Source organism: Aotus nancymaae, unplaced genomic scaffold, assembly GCF_030222135.1.
Source record: "Aotus nancymaae isolate 86718 unplaced genomic scaffold, 86718_ANA_hifiasm-v0.15.2.pri h1tg000044l, whole genome shotgun sequence".
NCBI lineage: Eukaryota > Metazoa > Chordata > Mammalia > Primates > Aotidae > Aotus > Aotus nancymaae.
In genome coordinates, this window is record NW_026988458.1 from 933,044 (window position 1) to 957,023 (window position 23,980).

The following is a 23,980-nucleotide window of genomic DNA, read 5'->3' on the forward strand; positions in this document are numbered from 1 at the left end:
GTCTGCGGCAAACCAGGCGTGCGCCTTTACCACCCTGGGGGCAGATGGCCTAAGCAGTGCACTCACAGGCAACTTTGCTAAATTGTTAAAATGTAAGAGGGAAGGCATGTGACCCAGACGGTGGGGCAGAGTCAGAGGCCTGGAAGGGAGCCAGTGCTGGACTCCTGCTAGCTAAGTGATACAACCGAATGCAAATTAAAAATGAAAACCTCCACAGCTGGGCGTGGTGGCTCACGCCTGTAACCCCAGCACTCTGGGAGGCCAGGACACGTGGATCACCTGAGGTCAGGAGTTTAAGACCAGCCTGGCCAACATGGTGAAACCCCATCTCCACTAACACATACAAAAATTAGTTGTCATGGTGGCACACGCCTGTAGTTCCAGCTACTCAGGAGACTGAGGCAGGAGAATCACTTGAACCCGGGAGGCGGAGATTGCAGTGAGCTGAGATTGTGCCACTGCACTCCAGCCTGGGTGACAGAGTGAAACGCCGTCTCAAAAAAAATTATTTCACGTTTAATAGTTGAATAATTTATCTATTTCTATGATAATCAACAAAAATGTTCTAAGAGTTTGATTTTATGAAATCAACTCTCTTTTCCATTTTCAAACCACCTCTGGCGGCAAGAACCACAGTTGTTTTTTGGTTTTTGTGTTTTTTGAGACAGAGTCTCACTCTGTTGCCCAGGCTGGAGTGCAGTGGCGCGATCTCAGCTCACTGTAACCTCTGCCTCCCAGGTTCAAGCGACTCTCTTGCCCCAGCCTTCCGAGTAGCTGGGATCACAGGTGTGCACCACCACGCCCAGCTAATTTTCGTATTTTCAGTACAGATGAGGCTTCACCCGGTTGGCCAGGCTTGTCTCGAACCCCTGACCTCGGGTGATCCGCCTGCCTCAGCCTCCCACAAGCCTAGAGCGGCATGCATTGCATACTCCCAGGAGCCCAGAGCTGAGCGTCGCTGTGCAGAGGCAGAGCCGTAGGCTAGGTCGGGACTGGGCCAGAGCCCTGGGCTTGAGAATGATTCATAGACTTGCCACTGCTGCAGCTCTCCTGCCAGGCCGAGGGAGGCCCTGATTTGTGCCTCCAAGAGTGGCCCGAAAGCCACTGGAAAGCGTCTCTGCAGCCCATTGCTGCATGATCTGTCATGGGTGGCCGTGCTCCAAGGAGTGGCCGTGTTCAGTGACCGTTCACCCGGGACCCAGCCTGGGCTTAGTCATCTGCTCCCCATGACATCCCGGCACGGCAGTGTCACAGCCCCTGTGTAAAGGTCAGAACGTACACGGCACCCGCTCCGGGGCCTGCCTCTGGCCAGTGGTGCCCTGACGGTGGGCTCGCCACTTTCCTGGGTGGGCGTGGGCCTCACACACACCCACAGGGTCCCCAGCAGAACCAACCCTTCTGAAGCCAACATGGCTCCAAAATTAAGCAATGCAACCTCTCAGCCCCACGCACCTTGTCCACAAGTGGGGTGATCGTCATGCCCTCCACAAGCTCTCGTGAAGACTGAGTGGCACAATGATGCCCTGGGAGCAGTGCCCAGTGGGACGAGGGCTTGGCACACATGGGCCACCACTCCCCTGCACGGCCACTCGTGCTGTAACTACTGCCCCTGCCACGGCTGCTCCCATCAGCAGCACTGCAACGACCCTACCTCTGCTGTCACTAGCAACACTGCCGTCGCCGCCACTAGTGCCACTGCCAATGCCACCAGTAGTGCCACTAATACCACAACCACTGCTGCAGTCACTGGTACCACACTGATCCCACTGTGATCATCACGAGTACCACCGCCATTGTTGCTGTGGCTACTGGTACTGTCACCGCGGCCATCACTGGTCCTCCCGCATGACTGCGTCTCTGGTGCTACATCACGAGTGCCATGGCTGTCACTTCTCCTGCCACTACTGCCCGGCACACTGCAGTCCCCACGATGGCTGGCGGTGAGAGGAGGGAGCTCATGTCTTTGGAAGAGGTGACCTCCCCAGGGCTGTCTCCACTTGGACAGTGACCATGGGATTTCCAGGACTGTCCTGCCAGCCCTGGGCATTGTTAGCCTAGTTATGGTCAGGATCATTGTGAGTAATTCAGATCAGTCTCTTCCAAGTCCTGTCCAATGGCTTCCACACTAGCGTCTAGTGAGGCCCGTGCAGCGGGTGGATGGGACCTGGTGGGGCTGGACGTGGCTGTTACCTGAGAGCTGCGTGCTCAGTGCCATGTGCTCAGGGAGGCACCCGCCTGGCTATGTGGACCGCGGGGCAAGCTCAGTACCTACACCCAGAAGCCCCGGCCCCATCGTTCCCCACGGCCCTGGAAGATGGACCAGGACAGGCCTCCCAGACTTGGCTTCTTCCCTAACCATGTTTTATTAAAATACACACACACATACATACACACACACACACACACTCTTTTTTTTTTTTTTTTCAGTTAACAGTTGTAAAATTTGACATACCAAAGAAAATAGGGGAGAAGATGCCTCTGGGATGAACTCTGAGCTTGTCTGTGCTGATGAGCTCACCAGCTGCTAATTCATGCCTAGAAGTCAGACGAGAAAAGCCCCAGCCACCAGCAGGGCGCGTGAGTCAGCCCTGCACAGGAACCACCCCAGTGGGCACGACGCCCCGGAGCTCTGCAGGGCCTTTTGAGTCAGGAGAGCCCCCATCTAAGCATTCTGCGTGCACAGGCTCATTAACTGATAATCCCCGGCCGCAGATGCTAACGGTCTACAAGGCAAAGGCGGAGGCAGCCCATGCGTTCACATGCAGATGACGGGCAGTCAAAAATGTGTTCATCTGTACATGGAATGTGATTCAGCCACGGAGAGGAAGGGAAGCCGTGGCAGGCCACGTAGGTGAACCTGAGAATGTGTGTGAGTGGACTGTGCCTGCCACAAAGGGACAAATCACGTGACAGGGCCACGCGGGTGAACCTGAGGATGCATGCTGAGTGGAATCTCCCACGACAAAGGGACAAATCTCATGTGGTTCCATAAGGAGCAGGAGTCCAGAGCGGTCACATCCAGAGACAGAAAAGTCAACGGGGCGGCCCAGGGCTGGGGAGGGCCGTGGGGTGAGTGGGGTGGGGACAGAGCTTTGGTCTGGGAAGATGGGGAGGTCTAGAGAGGATGGAGAACGTCCACCGTGTAAACGTGGTTATTACGGCGGAACTGTGCACCTGAACAGGGATAAGACAGAAAAGGAGCAAACCCTTCCCCGGGGGTCCCACACACATGTCCAGTGGTCCCGGGACCCTCCCAGGTGGCCCAGGTGATGGTGCCTCTCTCTCTTCCCCGCCCCTCCAGGCTTCCTGGGCTCCCTGTGCACGGCCCTGTTTGTGTCGTTCGCTGCACAAGGAAAGCCACTGGTCCAGTGGGGGAGAGACATGCTGAGGGCGGTGCCCCTGGCGGAAGAGTACTGCAGGAAGACCATCCGGCACACGGCAGGTGAGCAGCTCCCCGGCCCTGGCCAGGGCCCGGCCAGTCCACATGCAGAGCAGATCTGCTCAGACTCAGCCCCTCCATAGGCCCCCAGTACTTCAAGGCACGTTCGCTCTTGGAACTGGGAGGCCTGTCCGGGCCACGTGAGCAGAGCTGGCCTCACAAGGCAAGCCCCATGCTGCTCCTGACCAGTCTGCCTCTGCCCTCACCTGGGAGGGCTTTGCCTCCCCGCATGGAGCCTCAGAGAGACCTGTGCCCCTGAGAACGTTTGCCTCCAGTGGGTCCACCTGTCCACATCCACCCCAGCCTGAGGCACCAAGCTACTGGCAGCCTTTGGGCTGTGAGTGAGACTCATGGTGCAGCCTGGGAGAGCTCTGCTTCTGCCACTGTGGGCGAGCTCAGGGCTGGGCCCTCTCCCCAGGAGCCCCATGAGGCTGGCCAGATGCAGGGACAGCAGGTGTGGGACTAGGAAATCTGTGGCCGTTCCAGAAGATTCTTCCACCCCACGGAAGGTGCCCTCTAAGAGGGGAGCGGGTGGCAGGAGGGGCATAGGCAGCTTCATGCAGCCTTTGGCGTCTTTCATTGTTGAGGAAATCGGAAATAAGGTATCCAGTTTGTCCTGGAGAAAGAGGGAGGATTTGAATATGGGATCAAGTTTGCTTATTTTTCAAAACGCTTGAGGCTGAAGTGTTCTTGATTTTTTTTTTTTTTTTTTTTTGAGACGGAGTCTGGCTCTGTCGCCAGGCTGGAGTGCAATGATGTGATCTGAGCTCACTGCAACTTCCGTCTCCCAGGTTCAAGTGATTCTCCTGCCTCAGCCTCCCGAGTAGCTGGGATTACAGGTGTGCACCACCATGCTTGGCTAATTTTTGTATTTTTAGTAGAGACGGGTTTCACCATGTTGCCCAGGCTGCTGTCGAATTTTTGACTTCAAGTGATCCACCCGCCTTAGCCTCCCAAAGTGCTGGGATTACTGGCATGAGCCACCACACGGGGTCTGACGTCTTCTCAAAACAGAAAAGCCAGTGACTCCCTTTATTTTCCCGGAAGGTGCAGGGGCATGTTCTGAAATGCCCTGTGGGGGCTGGTGCCCAGCTTCCCACGGCGGGCGCAGCCACGGGTATCTGCCTGGACATGGCTCGGGGGCCGCTCAGCCACCAGGCCTGTGCTGATGGGAGCAAGAAAGTCAGTGTCCACACAGAGTCAGCCCGTGCTCGAGTCGCTGCTCTGTGTCCCCCTCAGCGTGGCCGTCCTCAGAAAGCGTGACTGCCGAGCACGCCTGGCGGCCACAACACATTTTATTTATTCGTCACTGCTGGGTGTGGGAGCGGTGGGGGACGGCTAAGCTGTGGCACCCGGGTTTCTTCCGAGGTTGTGTCTGCAGTCACGGGCTAAGTCATCTCCCCAACCCCAGGACAGTCGCCCTAACCCATCTTTGAAACAGGTGAGCTGCGGGGCATGGGGCCACACCACTACTGAAGTCACAGTGTATTAACGAGTGCTCTCCCTGAACTCTGGTATTCAAAATGGTTTCCTCAAAGCGTTTTCTGAAGAACGGTCTGAACCATCTGACCAGCGAAACCTCCTCCGCTTGGTATTCATGGAATGTTTCCGACTGTTCTTCAAAAAACTTTATTCTTTCTCTTAGGGATTTGAAGTGCACAGACACCAGTTAAAGCTCTGAGAAGCAGTTCTCCAAATAAATCTATTTAATCTCAAATTTGTTTAACCCAGAGTTTTAGGAATTCCGTTGACACAGAACCCTTTTTAACAGAACACCTAAAATCATCCAGAGGACAGAAGTCCTGGGGGACACCCTCGGGAGACGCTGCTCTGGGCTTCCGACCGGTCCACGTGACACGGCCCATCCGCAGTGAGGCAGTGAGGACAGTTCACAGACTCGCTCTCTGCTTTTCTGTTCGGACGTCTGTTTCCAAACTGGCCAAACCCCGCCGACTCGGGCGAGAGGCAGTGCTCTGAGTTTGCGCCCAGGTCCACGCTGACGCTCCACCAGGATCAGGGGATCAGGCCCTGCAGGTGCACGGGATGTGCCTGTGGCCGCGCTCCACCAGGAGTTCGGGCCCTGCAGGTTCACGGGATGCGCCTGTGGCCGCTGCCCTCTTCCTTCTGCATCTTTCACTTCCAATTTCATTTCATTGAACAAGACCCTGAAGGGCCTACACTTTTACTTGTATGTAACCAAGTTGGCCCCAAGATTCAGAGGGCCTGCGAGTCCCGGGTGCCCACGAGCCTCGTCCAGGTCCTGGCCTAGGGCCTTCCTGGCCTCCCTATGGCCTGGAACTCTGTGGCAGGAGCATTGCCTCCTTACTGCAGCCCTCCAGCTCCCTGCACTCTCCACCACAGCCGGGCAGACAGGTCTGTGCTTCGTCACCGCGTGCAATCCACACGTGTCCCTCGGGCCTGACAGCCACCCAGCGGCCTGCACGGCTCCCACCCTCTGTGGCTCCCACGGTGCCTAGGAACAGGAGGTGGGGTGTGTCGAGCAGGGGTGCTTGCCTCAGTGCAGGCAGGAGGGCTGCGGGCCTGGGTCTGGGCAGCCTGCACGCTCCTGGCTCCGCAGCACAGAAATGGATCACGAGGTCAGGAGTTTGAGACCAGACTGGCCAATATGGTGAAACCCCGTCTCTACTAAAAATACAAAAATTAGCTGGGCGTGGTGGCATGAGCCTATAGTCCCAGCTACTTGGGAGGCTGAGGCAGGAGAATTGCTTGAATATGGGAAGCAGAGATTAGGGTGAGCTGAGATTGTGCCATTGTACTCAGCCTGGGCAACCGAGCGAGACTCCATCTCAAAAAAAAAAAAAGAAAGGAAGAAAGAAAAAAGCAGCTACAAAGGTCATCATGTTCATAATTCTGGACAGTCGCTCAATTGTTTACTCCAGGACAGGTGCTCGGCTTCTCCACATGCTCCACATGCCTGCAGCTGGAGGGGGGCATCACCACTTCTCCTCCCTCCCTACACCTGCCCCAGTGCCCTCCACCTCCTTTCCATGGATGCCATTGTGTTCAGCTCATCCTGTTCTTTACGCTTAGAATACCAGGAGCACTGGTTTTACTTTGAAGCTAAATGGCAGTTTTATTTGGAGGAGAGGAAGATCAGTAAAGACTCAGAAGACAAAGCCATCTTCCCCGACAATTACGACGCAGAAGAGAGGGAAAAGGTAAGACTTGTCCTGGAACTAGGGCAATGTCTGGCACACCAGCGGTGCTCAATAAGTGCATAGCAAGTGGGTGGATGGGTGGGTGGATGAGTGGATGAGCAGATGGGTGAATGGATGGGCAGGTGGATGTGTAGATGGGTGGGTGGATTTATGGGTGGGTGGGTGGATTTGTGGATGGGTGGGTGGATGAGTGGATGGATGGGTGGGTGGGTGGATGGATGGGTGGGTGGATGAGTGGGTGGGTGGGTGGATGAGTGGATGGGTGAGCGAATGGGAGAATGGATGGGCGAGTGGATGAGTGAATGGATGGGTGGGTGGATGAGTGGATGGATGGGTGGGTGGGTGGATGGATGGGTGGATGGATGAGTGGATGGGTGGTTGGGTGGGTGGATGGATGGGTAGATGGGTGAGCAGATGGGTGAATGGATGGGTGGGTGGGTGGATGGATGAGTGGATGGGTGAGCAGATGGGTGGATGGATGGGTGGGTGGATGGATGAATGGATGGGTGGATGGATAGGTGGGTGGGTGGATGAGTGGATGGGTGAGTGGATGGGAGAATGGATGGGCGGGTGGATGAGTAGATGGGTGGGTAGATGTGTGGATGGGTGAGTGAATGAGTGAATGGATGGGTGGGTGGATGGGTGGATGGATGGGTGGATGGATGAGTGGATGGATAAGTGGGTGGATGGGTGGGTGGGTGAGTGGATGGGTGGATGGATGAGTGGATGGGTGGTTGGGTGGGTGGATGGATGGGTGGATGGGTGAGCAGATGGGTGAATGGATGGGTGGGTGGGTGGATGGATGAGTGGATGGGTGGGTGGATGGGTGGATGGATGGGTGGGTGGATGGATGAATGGATGGGTGGATGGATGGGTGGGTGGGTGGGTGGATGGGTGGATGGATGGGTGGGTGGGTGGGTGGATGAGTGGATGGGTGAGCGGATGGGAGAATGGATGGGCGGGTAGATGAGTAGATGGGTGGGTAGATGTGTGGATGGGTGAGTGGATGAGTGAATGGATGGGTGGGTGGATGGGTGGATGGATAGGTGGATGGATAAGTGGGTGGATGGGTGGGTGGGTGAGTGGATGGGTGGGTGGATGAGTGGGTAGGTGGATGGGCGGCTGGATGAGCGGATGGGTGAATGGATGGGCGGGTGGATGTGTAGATGGGTGGGTAGATGTGTGGATGGGTGACTGGATGAGTGAATGGATGGGTGGGTGGGTGGGTGGATGGATGATTGGATGGGTGGTTGGGTGGGTGGATGGATGGGTGGATGGATGAGTGGATGGGTGAGCAGATGGGTGGATGGATGGGTGGGTGGGTGGGTGGATGGAATGGCAGTTCACTAGGATGGGCCCAGAAAGCTTGTGCTGTAATGTACCCAGATGTGGCTCCACTTGGGCACATCTGCTGACCCACAGCTCTCTTGTCAGACCTACAGGAAGTGGAGCTCAGAAGGTCGAGGGGGAAGACGAGGCCATGATGCCCCCATGATAGCCTATGACGCCCTCCTTGCAGCAGGCAACAGCTGGACTGAGCTGTGTCACCGGGCCATGTTTCATGGAGGTGAGATGTTCTCTCCTTAATGGCTGTGGCTTCCAGGAGGATAGAAGCCTTCTCCTGAAGCATCCCCTCGGGGTGTCCTAGGGCCACAGATGTTCAGGGGCCACCTGCTGACCCCCAGGATATACGTTCTTCCCTTCCTTTCTGGAACCCACTTTGGGATGGCACTGGCTCCAGGGTACACCTGCTGACCTAAAGGTGCTCATGGGTGGACATCACAGGATACAGGTGCGGCTGCAGGTTCCCGCCATGAGCTCCAGCACACCCAGAGTCTCTTGCCTGGTCCACGAGCCTGGAGGGCAGTGCGACCTTGGAGGAGGTGGAGTGGAGGTGCGGAGGCTCCTGCCCTTGCCGCCGCTGCCTCAGGCTGGCCACCTTCACGGGGCTCTCTGCCCAGGTCACCGTCATCTTTGCTCTGCAGCCTCTGTGCAAAGTCGCAGAACGCAGGCTGGAGTTGGGTCCTGGGCTCACACCCCGCTCCATCCATGCCAGCTCTGTGATGCCCTGGCCGTCTCTGGCCATGGAGGCAGAGGAAGAAGCCCATCAGAGTGGCTGCAGCAGCTCCAGACAGCTCCTACCCGTGAGGTCGACCCCCTGACTTGTGGTTCTATGAGACTAATTGCCTCACTCAGTGAGGCTTGGAGCTGAGCTTGACCACAGACCTGAGCTGGGAAAACACAAATGTGGCCCTTGTGGTCAGGAAGGCTCTGCACGGAGCCTGCTCAGCCCCTGGAGGGGCTTCCTCCATGACCCTGGGTCCCCGGTGGGGCCGTGCGGCCTTGGGCTCCCCTCCCTCCGCCTCCCTCTGCACAGTCCCGGCACCTCGCTGACTCTTAGCGCTGAGACACCTCGTCACACAGGTGCCTACCCCAGGGAGGGAGAAGGGGAGCGCCTGTCCCCCTCCTGCTTGGTTTTCATTTTGTTTTTGAGGCTGGAGTGCAGAGAGGCCACCTCGGCTCACTGCCACCTCCACCTCCCAGGTTCAAGAGATTCTCCGGCCTCAGCCTCCTGTGTAGCTGGGATGTCAGGGCTGAGCCACCACACCAGCCTGCCTGTCCCTCTTATCAGCTGCCCCCAGCAGAATGGGGGCTTGGCAGGAGGAAGCGTTGCCCACCTCAGGAGCGACCAGCCCCGGGGGTCTCGCGGGGGCCCTGGCCGGGTGGAGCCCACCGCGACCGCCTGCGTTTGCCTTTCAGGGGAGAGCGCAGCCACCGGCACCATCGCAGGCTGCCTGTTCGGGTTGCTGCACGGCCTGGACCTCGTTCCCAAAGGCTTGTACCAGGACCTGGAGGACAAGCAGAAGCTGGAGGACCTGGGCGCGGCTCTCTACCGCCTGTCCACAGAGGAGAAGTAAAGCCATTTCTGCCACTTTCCCCCTAGAGATCCGATTCCACCCCCAGGGCCCCTAGTGTCCACGCACAGCCCCTGGCTGAAGCGACCCTGTGCGGCTCCACCGCAGAGTCTGCGCCTGACTGGCCACATTTAACTCTTGATTGCCAACTTCAGATCCTAACTGCTGCGTAAAATACACCGCGTGTCCGTCGGGAATTGTCCCCCGCTCCGTCGTTGACACTGCGTGGGTCTGCCGCACTTGCTCACCCGCAGTCCTGGGACAGGCGCTGCATTTCGTTCTGTCGCAGAGCTAATGCTGTTTGCTCACTCACTTCAACAACGCTAACCGCGGTGGTCCGGCAGGCCTCCCCACCAGCCGCCCCTGCAGACCCTCCGTCCCGCCTCTGCCTCCAGGTGTGCGTTTCCCCTGAGGGCCAACGCCGCCTCCCCCACCGCCACCCTCCCCCTACCGTTCTGCAGTGGGTCGTGTGTGGGCCTGGACAGTCCACACTGGGGCCTGCGGGACACGTACAGGAGCATTGCTCTTACCCCCACACGACTTTTTAATCACATTAGGTTTTAAGAGCAACCTCTTTTGAAACAGCTCACGGAGAGAACCGGACATAAGGCCTCCTGCCGGCGCCGGCATCTCTCTGTTCGGCCTCAGTGGGCCAGGCCCAAAGGCAGAGAAGGCCTTTCCCCTCCGTGCCTGCCCTGCCAGGCTCACTGACCAGGAAGCGCTGTTCCTGCGATGAGGTTGTCTCTCAGATTCTTGGAAAAGAGATCACTTGCTCTTGTTTAAAATAAATTGGACATAATTTTTCCATGCAGCAAATGGTGTGAACAAAACAGCAGTTGACTGATGTTTACCACTGTGCTTGGGCAGCTTGGCTGGAGCTGGTCTTTTTGTTGTGATTTCATTAAAGGGCTCGCCTCTGGGCGGAGTTGGGGTCCCGGGGGAAGGCCCGGCCTCAGGGAGAGGAGGTGGCCGGGGCAGAAAGGCTGGTTGGTTGGAATCTGTGCCGGGATCAGAAGTGCAAACCCCTTCCCTTAAGGGCTCCGTCTTCTTTGATTGGATGATTTGAAAGGGGAAGGTGGTGGCGTCTTTATACTCCCACTTGAGAGTCCTGTGGGAGTGGACTGGCAAGAGAGGCTGCTGGACCTCACAGCGGGGCCATGGACCCCACGCTCAGGCGCGCTGGCTCGAGGCTTCCCGGACAGGCCCTGCCGCAGCTTCCAGGGGCCTCACTGCCCACCCACCTCCCTTGGGTGGAAACGACCCCTGCATTCATTCAGTAGGGGGAGCAGGCGTGTCTGGGGGGAGGCTTTGTTTTCTCCCTAGAGAGGCCCGTTCGCTGTGGGAAGCGTAGTCCACGCTGGCGGAGGAACCTGTGGCCTCCTGGGCCGCACAGACTGCGGCGATGTGGCTCTGTGCTGCGCTCCCGGTAACTGGACTAACTGCGCTGCTACTCCTGCTTTAAGTCAGAGGAACACGCGAGACAGGCACACGCGGGTGAAGGGCCTCACGTCACGCATGTCCACGCCCCAGGGCCGTGGGTGTGGGGAAATTAACTGAGAATTACCTTTCAGGAAAAGAAACCCAGTTCAGGTAAGTCGGAGCTTTTGCCAGTGTAAGTGACACAGTAGAACCCGCTTCGCCAGCTCACCTGAAAGCGGCTTTCCCTCTCGGACCCCGCTGTGCAGAAGGGCCAGCTCGCAGGAGCAGGCGCCGCTGGATCCAAAAGAGGGTGGACCCGGTCTCCACCCGCAAATCTGACCCCTCCGTGAGAATCAGAAAGTGAGTCTATTTACAAACTGACTATAGATCGAAACCCAGGAACACAAGATCCAGAAGCATCGTAAACCAAAGCCAGCACCGCCTTGCCCCACTTTGGTGTGACAGAGAGACCCACGAGTCGAAAGGAAAACAAAACCGTAGAAAGCACAGGGAACACTGAGCCCACTCTGCCGTTCAGAACGGCACTCACGGGGTTCGTTTTGTTACAAAAGTGACATGCGCGCAGCTTCGGGAATCCAAACGCTGTTAACGGTGGTGTGCGGGGAAAGCTGCTTCCAACCACCCACAGATAACAAGGCCACGGTCGCCTGAGCCTCCTCCTGGGAGTTCCCTCCACGCACACACCCGGGCTGTGCGCCCGTGCGTGAGACACGCCTGCATGTGCGACTTCTTTGCCCAAAGGAAGTATGGTATATGCCACAGTTTGCTTTTGGCTGTTTTCATTAAACTAGGTTTTAAAATATTTTTCTGTATCACCATACATAGACCGATTCCCACCTTTTTAACTGCTGCGTAGTATTCCACCGTACTCCTGTGCCATAATTCAAATACCCCGTGGATGTGGCTCTTGGTGGTTTCCACTGTGTGAGTGGCGTTTCTAAACACCTGCTCTTTATGGCAAGAAGGAGTTCATCTCTCCCCACAGCACAGTGATGCCATAGTTTATTCTAGGATGCATTTTTGTATTCAGTCTTCCTAAAACTGTGGTGCATCTTATAATGTACGGTGTCCACAGTTTAAATGATGGAGTTTTTATTTTTCTTTCTCCAAGACATTCTTATGAAATAAGGTGTGGCCAGGTGCAGCGGCTCATGCCTGTAATCCCAGTACTTTGGGAGGCCGAGGCGGGAGGATTGCTTGAGCTCAGGAGTTTGAGACCAGCCTGGGCAACATGGCAAAACCCTGTCTCTACAAAAACAAAACAAAAATTAGCTGGGTGTGGTGTTGGCAGCTGTAGCTCCAGCTCCTCGGGAGACTGAGGTAGGAGGATTGCCAGAGCCTGAGAGGTTGAGCTTGCAGTGAGCTGAGATCACATCACTGTACTCCAGACCGGGTGACACAGTGAGACCCTGAAAAAAAAAAAAGAAAGAATAAAGAAAGGAAGGAGGGAGAGAGGGAGTGGGGGAGAAGGAAGGAAGGAGAGAAGGAAGCCGGGAAGGAAGGAGCGAAGGAAGGAAGCAGGGAGGGAGATTTCCAAACTGATGTTCAGTCCAAACGTCTGCGCTTTAAAAACTCCATCATTAAAATTCATTCCAAGAGTTGCGTTAGGGTGGAAATGATTTTCCAGTCTAAGTGCAGGCACTGCAGATCCCCTGGTTAACATCCTGGTGTGTAGACGCATTTCCAGTTAACGCGCAGAAGTAAGTTATCAGTTCACTCAGTTTGTTGCGGGAAAAGTATTAACACGGGGTCTTAAAGAACAGTCTGAGTCCTCTCGTGATTCGTGTGCCGCGCCCTGAGCAGTGGCGGCTGGTCAGCAAACGAGGGCTTAGAAAGACAAAGGCAGGGACGGCGTGTGATCTGGGCACACACATGGTGGACGTTCTGTCTGATGGCCACATTGGCGGCCCCCAGGGTCTGAACCAGCCTGTGGCCCCGTGGGCGGCATCTCTCTGCCTTCCCCACCCTCCCTGCCCGAGGATGGCGATCCCCCAGGACTCCCTACTCCGGCTCTGCCTCGGGCAGGACAGGCTGGACGACCTGGGGCCCTGGTGGTGCCGGTGGGGACCATGACCAGCCGGCAGATCCGGGGGGCAGCCCTGTCCATACATCAGGGGCCCCGACAGCGGGCACTGGTGCATCCCGGGGTTCCGCCAAGCATCGCCTCGCCCGGGACGCGTCTGCGCCGTCGGAGTCCTTGACTGCCACCTGTCACGTCACGGCTTTGCTTTCTCCCTCTCCCATCTTAACGGTTCATTTTTAAGTTTGTTTCAAACAAAACTAGCTCCGGCAACTCGCATGCCCCTTCGCCCAGAGCCAGCAGCTGTTAACATTGGTCCCACAGCCTGATTATACTCTCTTCTCTCACGGCACACATGCACACTCACACATATGCGCACGCACACGCACAATTGTTTCTGAACCATTTGAGAATAACTTGCCAACCCTATATCCCTTCACCGTAAATATTTCAGATGAATTTCCTCAGAAAACAGCAAGCTCTTCTGTCACCACCGTTTGCTTATTCAGAATCAGAATTTAACCTTCAATAATGCTATTATCCTACATAACAGCATTCTGTTGCAACATAATACACTACAGTGAATTTTATATCAGGTGTTAGAATTTTCGCCTGTTGCTTCATCCGTGTGCTTTCTACTCTATTTATTCGTAGCACAGATTCGTGACAGCAGCTCACGAATCCGATACCCTGAGTGCCCCACAGGTACCGAGAGGCGCGAAGCAGTTGCTGTAATCAGGCAGCGGAGAACATCCCCAGAACCTTCTGCTGACCTACTCACGTCTCAGGCCTGGAAGAGCGTCCGGTGCTCACAGCCTCAGTCAGCCTGGGCTGGACAGCGGCCCCTTCATCAGTCACGGCCGGCAGACTAGACACCCCTTCGTTGGTCACAGCCAGTTGACCAGACGCCCCTTTGTGGGTGCAGCTAAGTCAGGCACAGATAAGATCTTGTGTAGGTCACACAGGGATGTTCAGGCCCAGGCTGTGGGGTATCCTGGCCCAAAAGGCCGCATCCATCGTTAGCCAGATGTATTTCCGGGAAACACAGGTACTGAGGTTCTCTGGCTGATTCATTAGTTCAGTCTGAACGATTTGCTACCTTGTCACAAAAAATCAGCAGGGAGCAAACACTTGTTCTCACCGCACGAGGTGGGCGGTGACCGCGGCAACGATCCTCAGAAGCTGCTGGGGGGGGACCGGCCGGCTCGGGTCTGCTGCGGTCTAGGGCCGCTCCGGCCACCCTGCAGGACGCCGGCGGGCCCCTGGCCTTCCGGGATTTTTAGAAAGTACTCATCCCTTGGTGTTAGATTTTCTTGTTCATAAATCTAATATTAGATTCTTTAGTAATCGCTTCTCAGCCTTTGTAAAATGAGGAGCCTCAGCTTAAAGGGACTTGTGTTATTTAAAACCAATCTTAAAAAAAAGAAAAACTACTAAGGAGGCAAGCCTGCTGCTCCTTTTTTTTTTTTTTTTTTTTTTTTTTTTGTGACGGGGTCTCCCTCTGTCGCCCAGGCTGAAGCGCGGTGATGCGACCTCGGCTCACTGCAGCCTCCACTTCCTGGGTTCAAGTGATTCTCCTGCCTCAGCCGCCTGGGTAGCTGGGATTACAGGTGTGCACCACTGCACCCAGCTAACTTTTGTACCTTTCTTCAAGACGGGGTTTCACTGCGTCGGCCAGGCTGGTCTTGAACTCCTGACCCCATGATCCGCCCGCCTTGGCCTTCCACAGTGCTGGGATTACAGGTGTGAGCCACCACTCCCAGCCCTTCTCTTTTTATAACACTAATTTGGGGGACCCTGCCTGGTGGCCTGGAGTCGGCAGTTGAGCCCACGCCCCGCTGGCCTCTGGGCAGAACATCGTCAGCCCAGCAGTCGGGCCATGGAGGCCGCTTCTTCGAGGCCTTTGGTTAAACCCTCTCCAGGTCCACACTGTGCTTGGGACCACATCGCTGGCAGGCGTCTCTCACCCTGCCCAGCCCGGACACTGGCAGCTCTGCGTCTCCAGAAGGGCGTCTCATCCCTCCGCTGACCAGTGAGAACCCCAGGAGCCTGAAGGCGCAGCTGTGGGAGGGAGGGGCTCTGCCGCTGCGACTGGTAAACAGCCCCTCCCCTCTCCTTGACTGCCCCAGGGATACCCAGGGAGGTGTTGCCCACCTGGTCTTCATGGCTTCCGGGGAAAACGGGCACAGAACAAGCAGCCATAAAAACAGAAGACGCTGGCCTCTGCGCACGCAGGGAGATGTGCAGAGACCCTGGTGAGAGGAGCATTGGAACCACAGTGACGTGAGCAATTCCACAGGCACAGATGGAGCCACAGCCAGGACGTGTGCCCCAGGCAGGCCGTGGTGCCCTGAGAGCACAGTGGGGAGGGAGGGCCGGCGGCTCCAGGCTCATCCCCAGAGGGGCAGGACATGGCAGTGCAGGCCTCTGGTGTTCGCGGAGGCCCAGGACGTGTTTCCTAAGCACTGTTGGCCGAGGACATCCAAGTGTCCCCGTCAGACATGTGGGGGCCGGCGCGATGTGCGTGATGCAGCTGAGGCTGTTCTGTGTTCTGAGCAGGCTCCTGGCATGGCCAGACAGTCGCAGGCCCAGCTGCCGAGCAAAACCAGCCCTGCCCTTCTCCCGAAGGAGGAAACCGCGGCTGAGGGTGTTCCCTGCCCGAGGGCTCTCCCAGCAGGGCCAGGCTGATAGACGAGCCCAGCATGGCCACCGACTGGGCAGAAGAGTGACCGCCAGGCCTTGCTGGCTGGAAGGTCCCCAGCATAGAATCTGCCGTCGGCGCTGCTGTCCATGCCATGGTGGGCCTCCATGCCACGGTGGGCCCGGCTGTGTCTCCTGCACTGTGGTGGCCTCTGGTCTCGTATTTTCAAGCAACCTCTGTGGCTGGCCAGAGCCATCGACAACTAAATCAGGAAAGCCGGGCACCCTGCCGTTGATATTGGCCCTTGGGAGGAGGACATTCCATTCTCTGAGGGCTCTGCAGCGCATCCAAGTGCCAAGGGGATGCTGAGGGAGGCCTGCTCTCCCCCCGCACTGCTGGGCACGTAGTGGTCACACCGGGCGGCCGGACTCCAAGCTCAGCTCTGACCAGGGGCCTTTGCGGGAGGCCTTGAGGAGTGGGGCTGATAGCCCGAGGGGCAGCATGGGCTCAGGCACAGGGGGACGTATTCACTCAGCAACCAGGCAGCAGCAGGGGTGGGAGCGGGTCGGAGGGAGGGGAGCTTTGCCGGACTGTGGGACTGGCAACGAGGGAAGCCCCAGTCACAGCGTGCCTCAGCTGACGCTCAGGGTCCTTTGCGCAAGTTGGCCAGAAGTCCTGGGGCCTCTCTGAGTCCGTGATTTAGGGGTGTTCTTAGCATCCGTGCTGTTCCCCATTGTGGGGACACAGAGGTCTGTGTGGGTCATTGTGGATGTCGAGGAGCTGGGCCTCTGGGAAAGGCTCCCTGAGGAGGGAGTGTCTGAGCTGGGTTGTGAAGGATGAATAGGAGCTTGTCAGGGAGGCAGCAAGGCTGTTCCAGGCTGAAGGCCGAAGTGAGGTTGGACATGGAGAGGGCAGGCAGGGTGGAGGCTGGAACTGGCAGGAAAGTGAGGAGGGAAAGGGGGTTGTGCAGTGAGTGAACCGAGTTTCCGTGGGTGCTGCTGGGGGTGGGTGAACCGAGTCTCCATGGGTGCTGCTGGGGGTGGGTGAACTGAGTCTCCGTGGGTGCTGCTGGGGTGGGTGAACCGAGTCTCCGCGGGTGCTGCTGGGGTGGGTGAACCGAGTCTCCGTGGGTGCTGCTGGGGTGGGTGAACCGAGTCTCCGTGGGTGCTGCTGGCGGTGGGTGAACCGAGTCTCCGAGGGTGCTGCTGGGGTGGGTGAACCGAGTCTCCGAGGGGCTGTGCTGGGGGTGGGTGAACCGAGTCTCCGAGGGGCTGTGCTGGGGGTGGGTGAACCGAATCTCCGAGGGTGCTGCTGGGGTGGGTGAACCGAGTCTCCGAGGGGCTGTGCTGGGGGTGGGTGAACCGAGTCTCCGAGGGGCTGTGCTGGGGGTGGGTGAACCGAGTCTCCGAGGGGCTGTGCTGGGGGTGGGTGAACCGAGTCTCCGAGGGTGCTGCTGGGGTGGGTGAACCGAGTCTCCGAGGGGCTGTGCTGGGGGTGGGTGAACCGAGTCTCCGAGGGGCTGTGCTGGGGGTGGGTGAACCGAGTCTCCGAGGGGCTGTGCTGGGGTGGGTGAACCGAGTCTCCAAGGGTGCGGCTGGGGTGGGTGAACCAAGTCTCCGAAGAGCTGTGCTGGGGGTGGGTGAACTGAGTCTCCGAGGGGCTTTGCTGGGGGTGGGTGAACCGAGTCTCCACAGGTGCTGCTGATGGTGGATGAACTGAGCCTTCCTGGGGCTGTGCTGGGGGTGGGTGAACCGAGCATCCTAGGGTGCTGTTCGCCGCCCATGGGTCTGCAGTCGGCCCGCCCTACCGTGCCCAGCGCTGCTCTGGGGTCGGGAAAGTGGAGATCAAAACTAACACGGGTCCTGCCCACAGAGGGGCCTTGCTCTCGTGGGGAGCTGAGCAAAAACAGAGGTGACCTGTTTAAAAGTGCACTCGGAAGAAAAAAAGAAAAAAAAAGTGCACTCGGATCTCAGAAAATGATGAGTTCTGTGACACCTGGTGTCACCAGTGAGACACACCCGGACGTGCCAGCAGCAGCCGTGGGCCATGAGTGCCCAGAATGCCCCAACCAGTGAAGTCCAGAGGGCAGAACACGCTGAGGCAGGGACAGCTCGTGCAGACCCTGGAGGAAGGAACTGTCAGGTTCAAGGGACCCAGAGATCACAGCTCCTCTGGGGCTACTGCCAGGGGTGGGACCAGAGAGGGTGAGCGCAATAGTGGACGGTGGGTGCAGGTCCTTGTGACGGGGAGGGCAGCCCTGCTAGACGGCAGGAGAGCGGGGATCGGCGGAGTGGCCGGGCCAGACCCAGGAAGGACCTCGGTTAATGATGACTGTGGAACACAAAGGCTCCGCGAAGGGGCTGTGGAATCCTCTCTCACTCCCGCCGAGGGCGTCGTCCTGGACCGCTGACACCTCCAACAGCCACAGCAAGGCGGGGCTCCCCTCAAAGAGGACTTTCTAGCTCTGGCTGAACTCCCTGATCCTCAGCGATAAACCCAGAAGAGCATCCTGATCTCTGCGGGCGAAAACGTTTCTCAGATGATCACGCTGCAGGGTGAAAGCCCGCCGTGACAGCCGAGGAGCTGGACGCGGCGGCCAAGTACGTCCTCCAAGGTCACCTCTGTGTGCCGTTCAGTCCGTGGGCTGCTGGCCAGGTCTTGATGACACCCCGACCTCACAAGTGGTTACAGACTTAGCTGTGTGATGCAAGAGCTAAACTGGATTCCCAGCCACCGTGACTCACAAGGAGGGTCCCACCGACACAGCCGCACCAGCCAGAACAGGTGCTCAGCTCGGACACGGGGCTCCCAGTGGCGGGGGCGGTCCCGTCACCCAGCTGCCCACCACTCGAGGTCACGGAGTGGGAATTTAGAAGTCAGCGTGGAGCTCCGTTTACTCTCCTCTTCCAAAGTCGCTTCCTAACAAGGCAGGAGGATGAGCTCGTTTAATTCCAGCTGTTTTTCATCTTTCTATTTGGACGGTGGGGCTCAGGAGCCATCGGCCAGGGATGTGGGAAGTGGCAGATTGACGTCACACGTGGCTGAGCCTGTGGTCTTTGTATTCAGATGATCAGAATGTCCCCACCGCAAGCGGTCAGCGCGGCTGGTTCAGTCATCCGAATGAGTCACCTGCAGAGTCATTAAGATGACTGATGCGCCAGTGAGTGGGGACAAAACGCATGACACGCTCTGTTGTCAACAGCCGGAGATCAGCCTCCTCGGGTAAAGGAGCACAGCCCTCCTTAAGCGGCCGAATCACAGCAAAGGGGACGTGCCCGGAGACGCCTGGTGGAAGGCAGGTAGGGCCCGGGACCATGTGACGGCCGGGGGCTGCGGGTACAGCCTTTAGAGGGAGCACGATGCCCCAGGCTGGTCCCCAACCCTGAGGTCGGCTGCTCCTCTGCCCTCCCCATCCCCACAGCATGGTGGAGGGTGCACCCGTCCATTCTGGGTTCAGGGGGGTGTGGGCAGCTGCTGGCCGGGGCAGTTCTGGGGCCACTGGGATCGCTTTACCAGCCATGGGGACACAGCAGCTCCTTCCTGGGTGGGCTCCGATGACTCAGAACAAGGGTGTCCCTGGCCAGGACGCACAGCTGCTCCGTGGATTAGTTTATTTTTACAGTTGCCCCCGCCCACTGCAAGTGGTGCCCTTGCCCAGGTTCAGAGTTGTTTCTGTCTCCTCCCTGGTGGGTTTGGAAGGAGCGTCTGCCTCAGTGGTTCTTGGTGGGGTCCCGGGACCAGCAGCATCGGAGTCACCAAGAACTCTTTAGAATGCAGATTCCCAGGCCCTGCACCAGACCGTGGATGGGAGGTGTTGGCAGTGCAGCCCCGAAATCCGGGTCTCAGCAAGGCCTCTTGATGCACCAGTGCCCGCCGGGGTTTGTGGACAAACAGCACACACTCTCGCCGCAGGAACTCCCTGAACCGGGGAGGGAGGCATCTCAGGGAGGCTGAGGAATCGGGATCCTGTGTTCCATCTGTGGCCCTGCCACTCCTTCGTGTGGGGTCTGTCCTGGCCCTGGGTCATTGCGTGCCCACGGCAACACGACCACGTGGTCATGTGGTCAGCCACTGTCACCTCCCCCATCACAGCTGCTCGGCAACAGATTTTCACAAGGAAATCTGTCCACAGCTTCAAAAACAGAGCTCTCTCTTTTGGGAAAAATGCAGAGAAACACAAAAAGAAGTACGTTCACACATTTCCTTCCAGTCTGTTTTCAGCCTGTTCAGCGTCTTGAAAACAATCGGGTCAGAGTGAGCTTTTCACTTGGTGCCGCGTCACCAGCCGCGTCCAGCCGCCGACTCTCCGCCTACAAACGAGGACGTGCCCTTGGGCAGCCGCCCTGTTCTTCGACATCGAGGGTGCTCTCGATTTTTCAACATCATAAATGGCACCGTGAAGGTGGCTTTTCCTGAAATACTTGAGTCTGTTCTTCATCTCTGATGAGCTCCTTAGAATGAATGACTAACAGGTGTGACAGCTAAGATTCTGGGTGCCTCTGCACAAAATTACCATCTGGAGAGGTCAGAGACGGCTCCACCCCTGCCACAGACAAGGGGACCTTCCAGCTTTGCTCCTGTGGTCAGGGCTGTTCAGGAGCAGAACTTAACCTGCACCTGGGCTCAGAAAACACCATCAAATCAAGTCACAAACACCCCGTCTCTCCAGCCAGGACCCACTTGGTCCCATCTCTTTGAAAGCTGGGCTAGTGGGAAGGAATCCCTGGTGGACCTGTAGAAAAAAGTCTCACTGGGAAGGGGCGGCGGCGCTCAGGGCTCCAGGCAGCCCCCAGCCCCAGGGGTCCTCTGAGCCATTGTGAAAGCCATTTTGAAAGAGGTTCTGTAGACCCAGCGAGGTGATCCCAGTCCTCCTCCCTTCTTCTCTGCAACGCCCTCCTCCCCTTCTCTCTGTATTGAGGCCCACCCTCTCCTGCTCCTGGGGGGCCGCTGGTCACTGCAGTAATAGTTCCTGCCCAGGAGCTTGTGCAGAAATTCATTCCCCCTCTCCACCCACCCCAGACCTGAGCCGTCTGCCGAATCTTCAGAATCTCTGCTGTAGGGACCCAGGTCCTCGGGATCATGGCAGAATTTAAGATGTTAATTTTATCTCTCGTACTTAAAGGTAGAGACATACACAGGCCACACAGAGAATAGGCGTTTCTTTATACTTTGCTGTTTTACCTACTGTACAAGCAAAATGTGTTTGTTAATTTTTTTTAAATACGTTGCATATGCAAAGTGGTTTTCCAAATGCATTCACAAAGCTGTTCAACGTGAACTCCTCAGGGCCTTAGGAGGAGCGTGGGTCAGAAATTCCCGACCTTTAACAGGAAAACAGTGACCCAGAAAACCTTTGGCACCGCTGACACCCCCGAGTTAATAGCAGGGACAGCCCAGAAGCCAAAGCTCCTGGTTCCCAACCTCTTTTTCTCCCTACCAGACTCTTGGGGCCCCTGAGAACATGGGATTGGCCCATGAGACATGCCCTATGGAGTCATCTTGGAAAAAACGATGATAAAATCAAGTGACGATTCGTTTTTTTCTGCAGCCCGAAGCGCAGCAAGACCTGCGGTGACGTCATGTCCGTCGACGCCCAGGCCCTGAAGAAGAAGATGGGCAAGATGGCCTGCGACCCGGCCGCCCGCGCCATCCTCAGCAGCCTGCTGCTCTACGTCACGGGCCGCGCGGACCGGCCGCCGGGGACAGAGGCCGGGGAGGGCAGGGCCGGCCGCCAGCCGCAGCCCCGGCCCCAGGAGGCCGCCCAGCGGCCCACGCGCTTCCAGCTCCTGCAGGCCAAGTTCCTGGGCCCCGGCCGCGAGCGCTGCCTCAAGAGGACCCGGGAGGTGGGCCGGCTGATCTCCAGGGACAAGCAGGGGCCGGGCAGGGGCCTCGTGGGTGCCGCCATCAACAAGCTCCTGGAGAAGACCAGGGAGCCGGCCCCAAAGCCCTGCCCCGGCGAGAAGCCCCGCTGGGGCCACCCGGCCGGGAAGAGCCCCGTGAAAAACATCCTCAAGAAGTTCCTGGCCGCCGAGGAGAAGGAGGCGAAGGAGAAGCCCCCGGCGGAGCGGCCCAGAGCGCGCGGCCTCCTGCCGAGGATCGTGGGCAAGAGCTCGGCGCTGGCCAAGCTCCGCGAGAGGTTCGAGCAGAGCAGCTGCCTGTGCTCCGAGGCCGGCGCACTGCGGCTGCGCACGGAGGAGCGGAAGAGGCGGAACCTGCAGCGGAAGAGGATGCACCGGCCGGAAGTGCGCGTGCTGCACACGGCCGCCATGGCCAGCACCTGCGTCAGGACGCCCCCCGCCCGCTTCCTGGCCTGCACGGCCGATCCCCTGCCGGCCCTCAGCGTCGCCACCATCGTCTGCGGCCCCAGGAGCTGGCTGTCCCACTGCACCAAAATCAGCCACTCGGAGGCGAGGCGGCAGCCCAGGGCAGAAACCAGCATGCCCCCCAGTGCCGGGGAAACGGGGCCCAGTGGGAACAAAGCAGCGGGAAAGGGGCCCCTGGAGGAGGAGCCCCAAAGACGGCCGAGCCCCTTGAAGCGCGGGACGCCCCAAGTGACGGCTCAGAGGGAGGGCCACGCTGGCCCCTCACTGGTCCCCTCTTGGGCTCCCTGCACAGGCGAAGCCCGTCCTGGCCTGGTGCCTGCATCATCCCCACTGGGACCCACCAGCCCGTGGGGCCCCACGGCAAAGAGCGCCGCAGACGACGTGCAGGAGGTGAGGGGAGCCACAGTCACGTGGTGTCCTGGTCCCGTGGGCGAGGGTGCAGGGGAGGGCCCTGAAATCACCATGACTGTGTGCAGCTCGGAAGATGAAACTGAAGGAACAGGCTTCCCAGAGCCAGGGAGACACCCCCTCTTTGCCACCCAGAAGTATTTCCCAGAACAGAAGGCGCCAGAACACATCCCACCCCTGAACATGCCATCGGTCCAGGCTGCTGGGACAACACAGCCCAGCATGGAGCCTCCACGGATAACTGTCCAAATCCCAGTCGTCCACGAAATGCCAGCCTCTCCCACCACGCTGCAAGATGCATCAAGTGGTGAAGACGAACGTTCTCGTATTTTTGGAGGAGAGAATGTGGCTGAAAAGGCACACACACAGTTTTCCACTGTGACTGAGAACAGAAGGGATAACCGAGCTCCAGTGGAACCCAGCAAGCCTTCAGGGACACTGGTGAGACTCAGCGCCTCCTCACCACAGGGATCACGAGCAGCTCTGCATCCGGCGGCAGGCGCCAACCACCGTGTCCCAGAGACGGCTCTGACACAGAGAACCCAGACAGATCCTGCTGGCGGGAAGGGAATTCTCAGAGGCAGCTTTGATAGTTCACACAGTCCCAGGAATCCTGAGGATATTTCAGGAGAGAGGACCTCTGAGCTCAGAGGTGAGATGCATCTGTTACAAGAATCAAATGAAATATCCATGCAGAACAAGGGCTCCGCAGCAAATCCTCCTGCAGCCTCGAAAAACCGTCTGAGGGGAAACACGGGCCATGCCTCCGGCGGCCAGCAAGTGCCATCCCCGACCGGAAGAAATCCAACAGGTGCCCCCACGTCGGTGGCAACACCATTCAAGGAGCATATAGGGCCTGGGGGTGTCACCCCGACGGGCACGAACATGCCCAGTGTGAGGGAGGAGCACAGAAGGCCACGGCTAACAGAGTCCGCCCAGACCCTGAAGGCGGCCGAGGAAATCACTAGCCATGATTTTGAAGAGAATCCACTGTCCTCATTAAATGAACGGCCCAAACCTGGTATCGAAGCCTGTGGGGAGATGGCAGCTGCAGGGAGTGCTGTGAGCCTTGCCGTGCCAACACCTGCACCAGGTGGCACCCAGATCCCTGAAGACCACACAGTGGGAAAGCCAGAGACGCTGGGCCAGGAGGAATACAGAGCCTTGTCTGAAAGCCATTCCAGAGGAGAGTCTCTCCCTCCAGACCCCCACAGCCATGGCTTCCTGGCCCCCTGGGGGTCCTCAGAGCCCAAGAGTAGAGTGGCAGGCAGGAGCCTCCTGAGAGGCATGGCCCTCGCCCGGCACCCGGAGGACGCTGCAGCCCTCTCCCGTCACCCAGAGAATGCTGCAGCCCTCGCCCGTCACCCAGAGGACGCTGCAGCCCTCGCCCGGCACCCGGAGGACGCTGCAGCCCTCTCCCATCACCCAGAGAATGCTGCAGCCCTCGCCCGTCACCCGGAGGACTCTGCAGCCCTCGCCCGTCACCCGGAGGACGCTGCAGCCCTCGCCCGTCACCCGGAGGACTCTGCAGCCCTCTCCCGTCACCCGGAGGACGCTGCAGCCCTCTCCCGTCACCCGGAGGACTCTGCAGCCCTCGCCCGTCACCCGGAGGACG

General features: G+C 58.2%; 1 protein-coding gene across 1 annotated transcript in view; it reads left to right on the forward strand.

Annotated features, from left to right (window-relative positions):
* The window catches only part of ADPRHL1 (ADP-ribosylhydrolase like 1), a 55,129-nt gene that overhangs the window by 25,394 nt on the left and 5,755 nt on the right, over nucleotides 1-23,980 (forward strand). Inside the window, exons 4-8 of the mRNA XM_064361828.1 lie at nucleotides 3,302-3,442; nucleotides 6,491-6,618; nucleotides 8,053-8,185; nucleotides 9,379-9,532; nucleotides 21,183-23,695. Of these exons, the coding sequence (XP_064217898.1) occupies nucleotides 3,302-3,442; nucleotides 6,491-6,618; nucleotides 8,053-8,185; nucleotides 9,379-9,532; nucleotides 21,183-23,695 (3,069 nt within the window). The remainder of the gene's footprint in view (nucleotides 1-3,301; nucleotides 3,443-6,490; nucleotides 6,619-8,052; nucleotides 8,186-9,378; nucleotides 9,533-21,182; nucleotides 23,696-23,980) is intronic.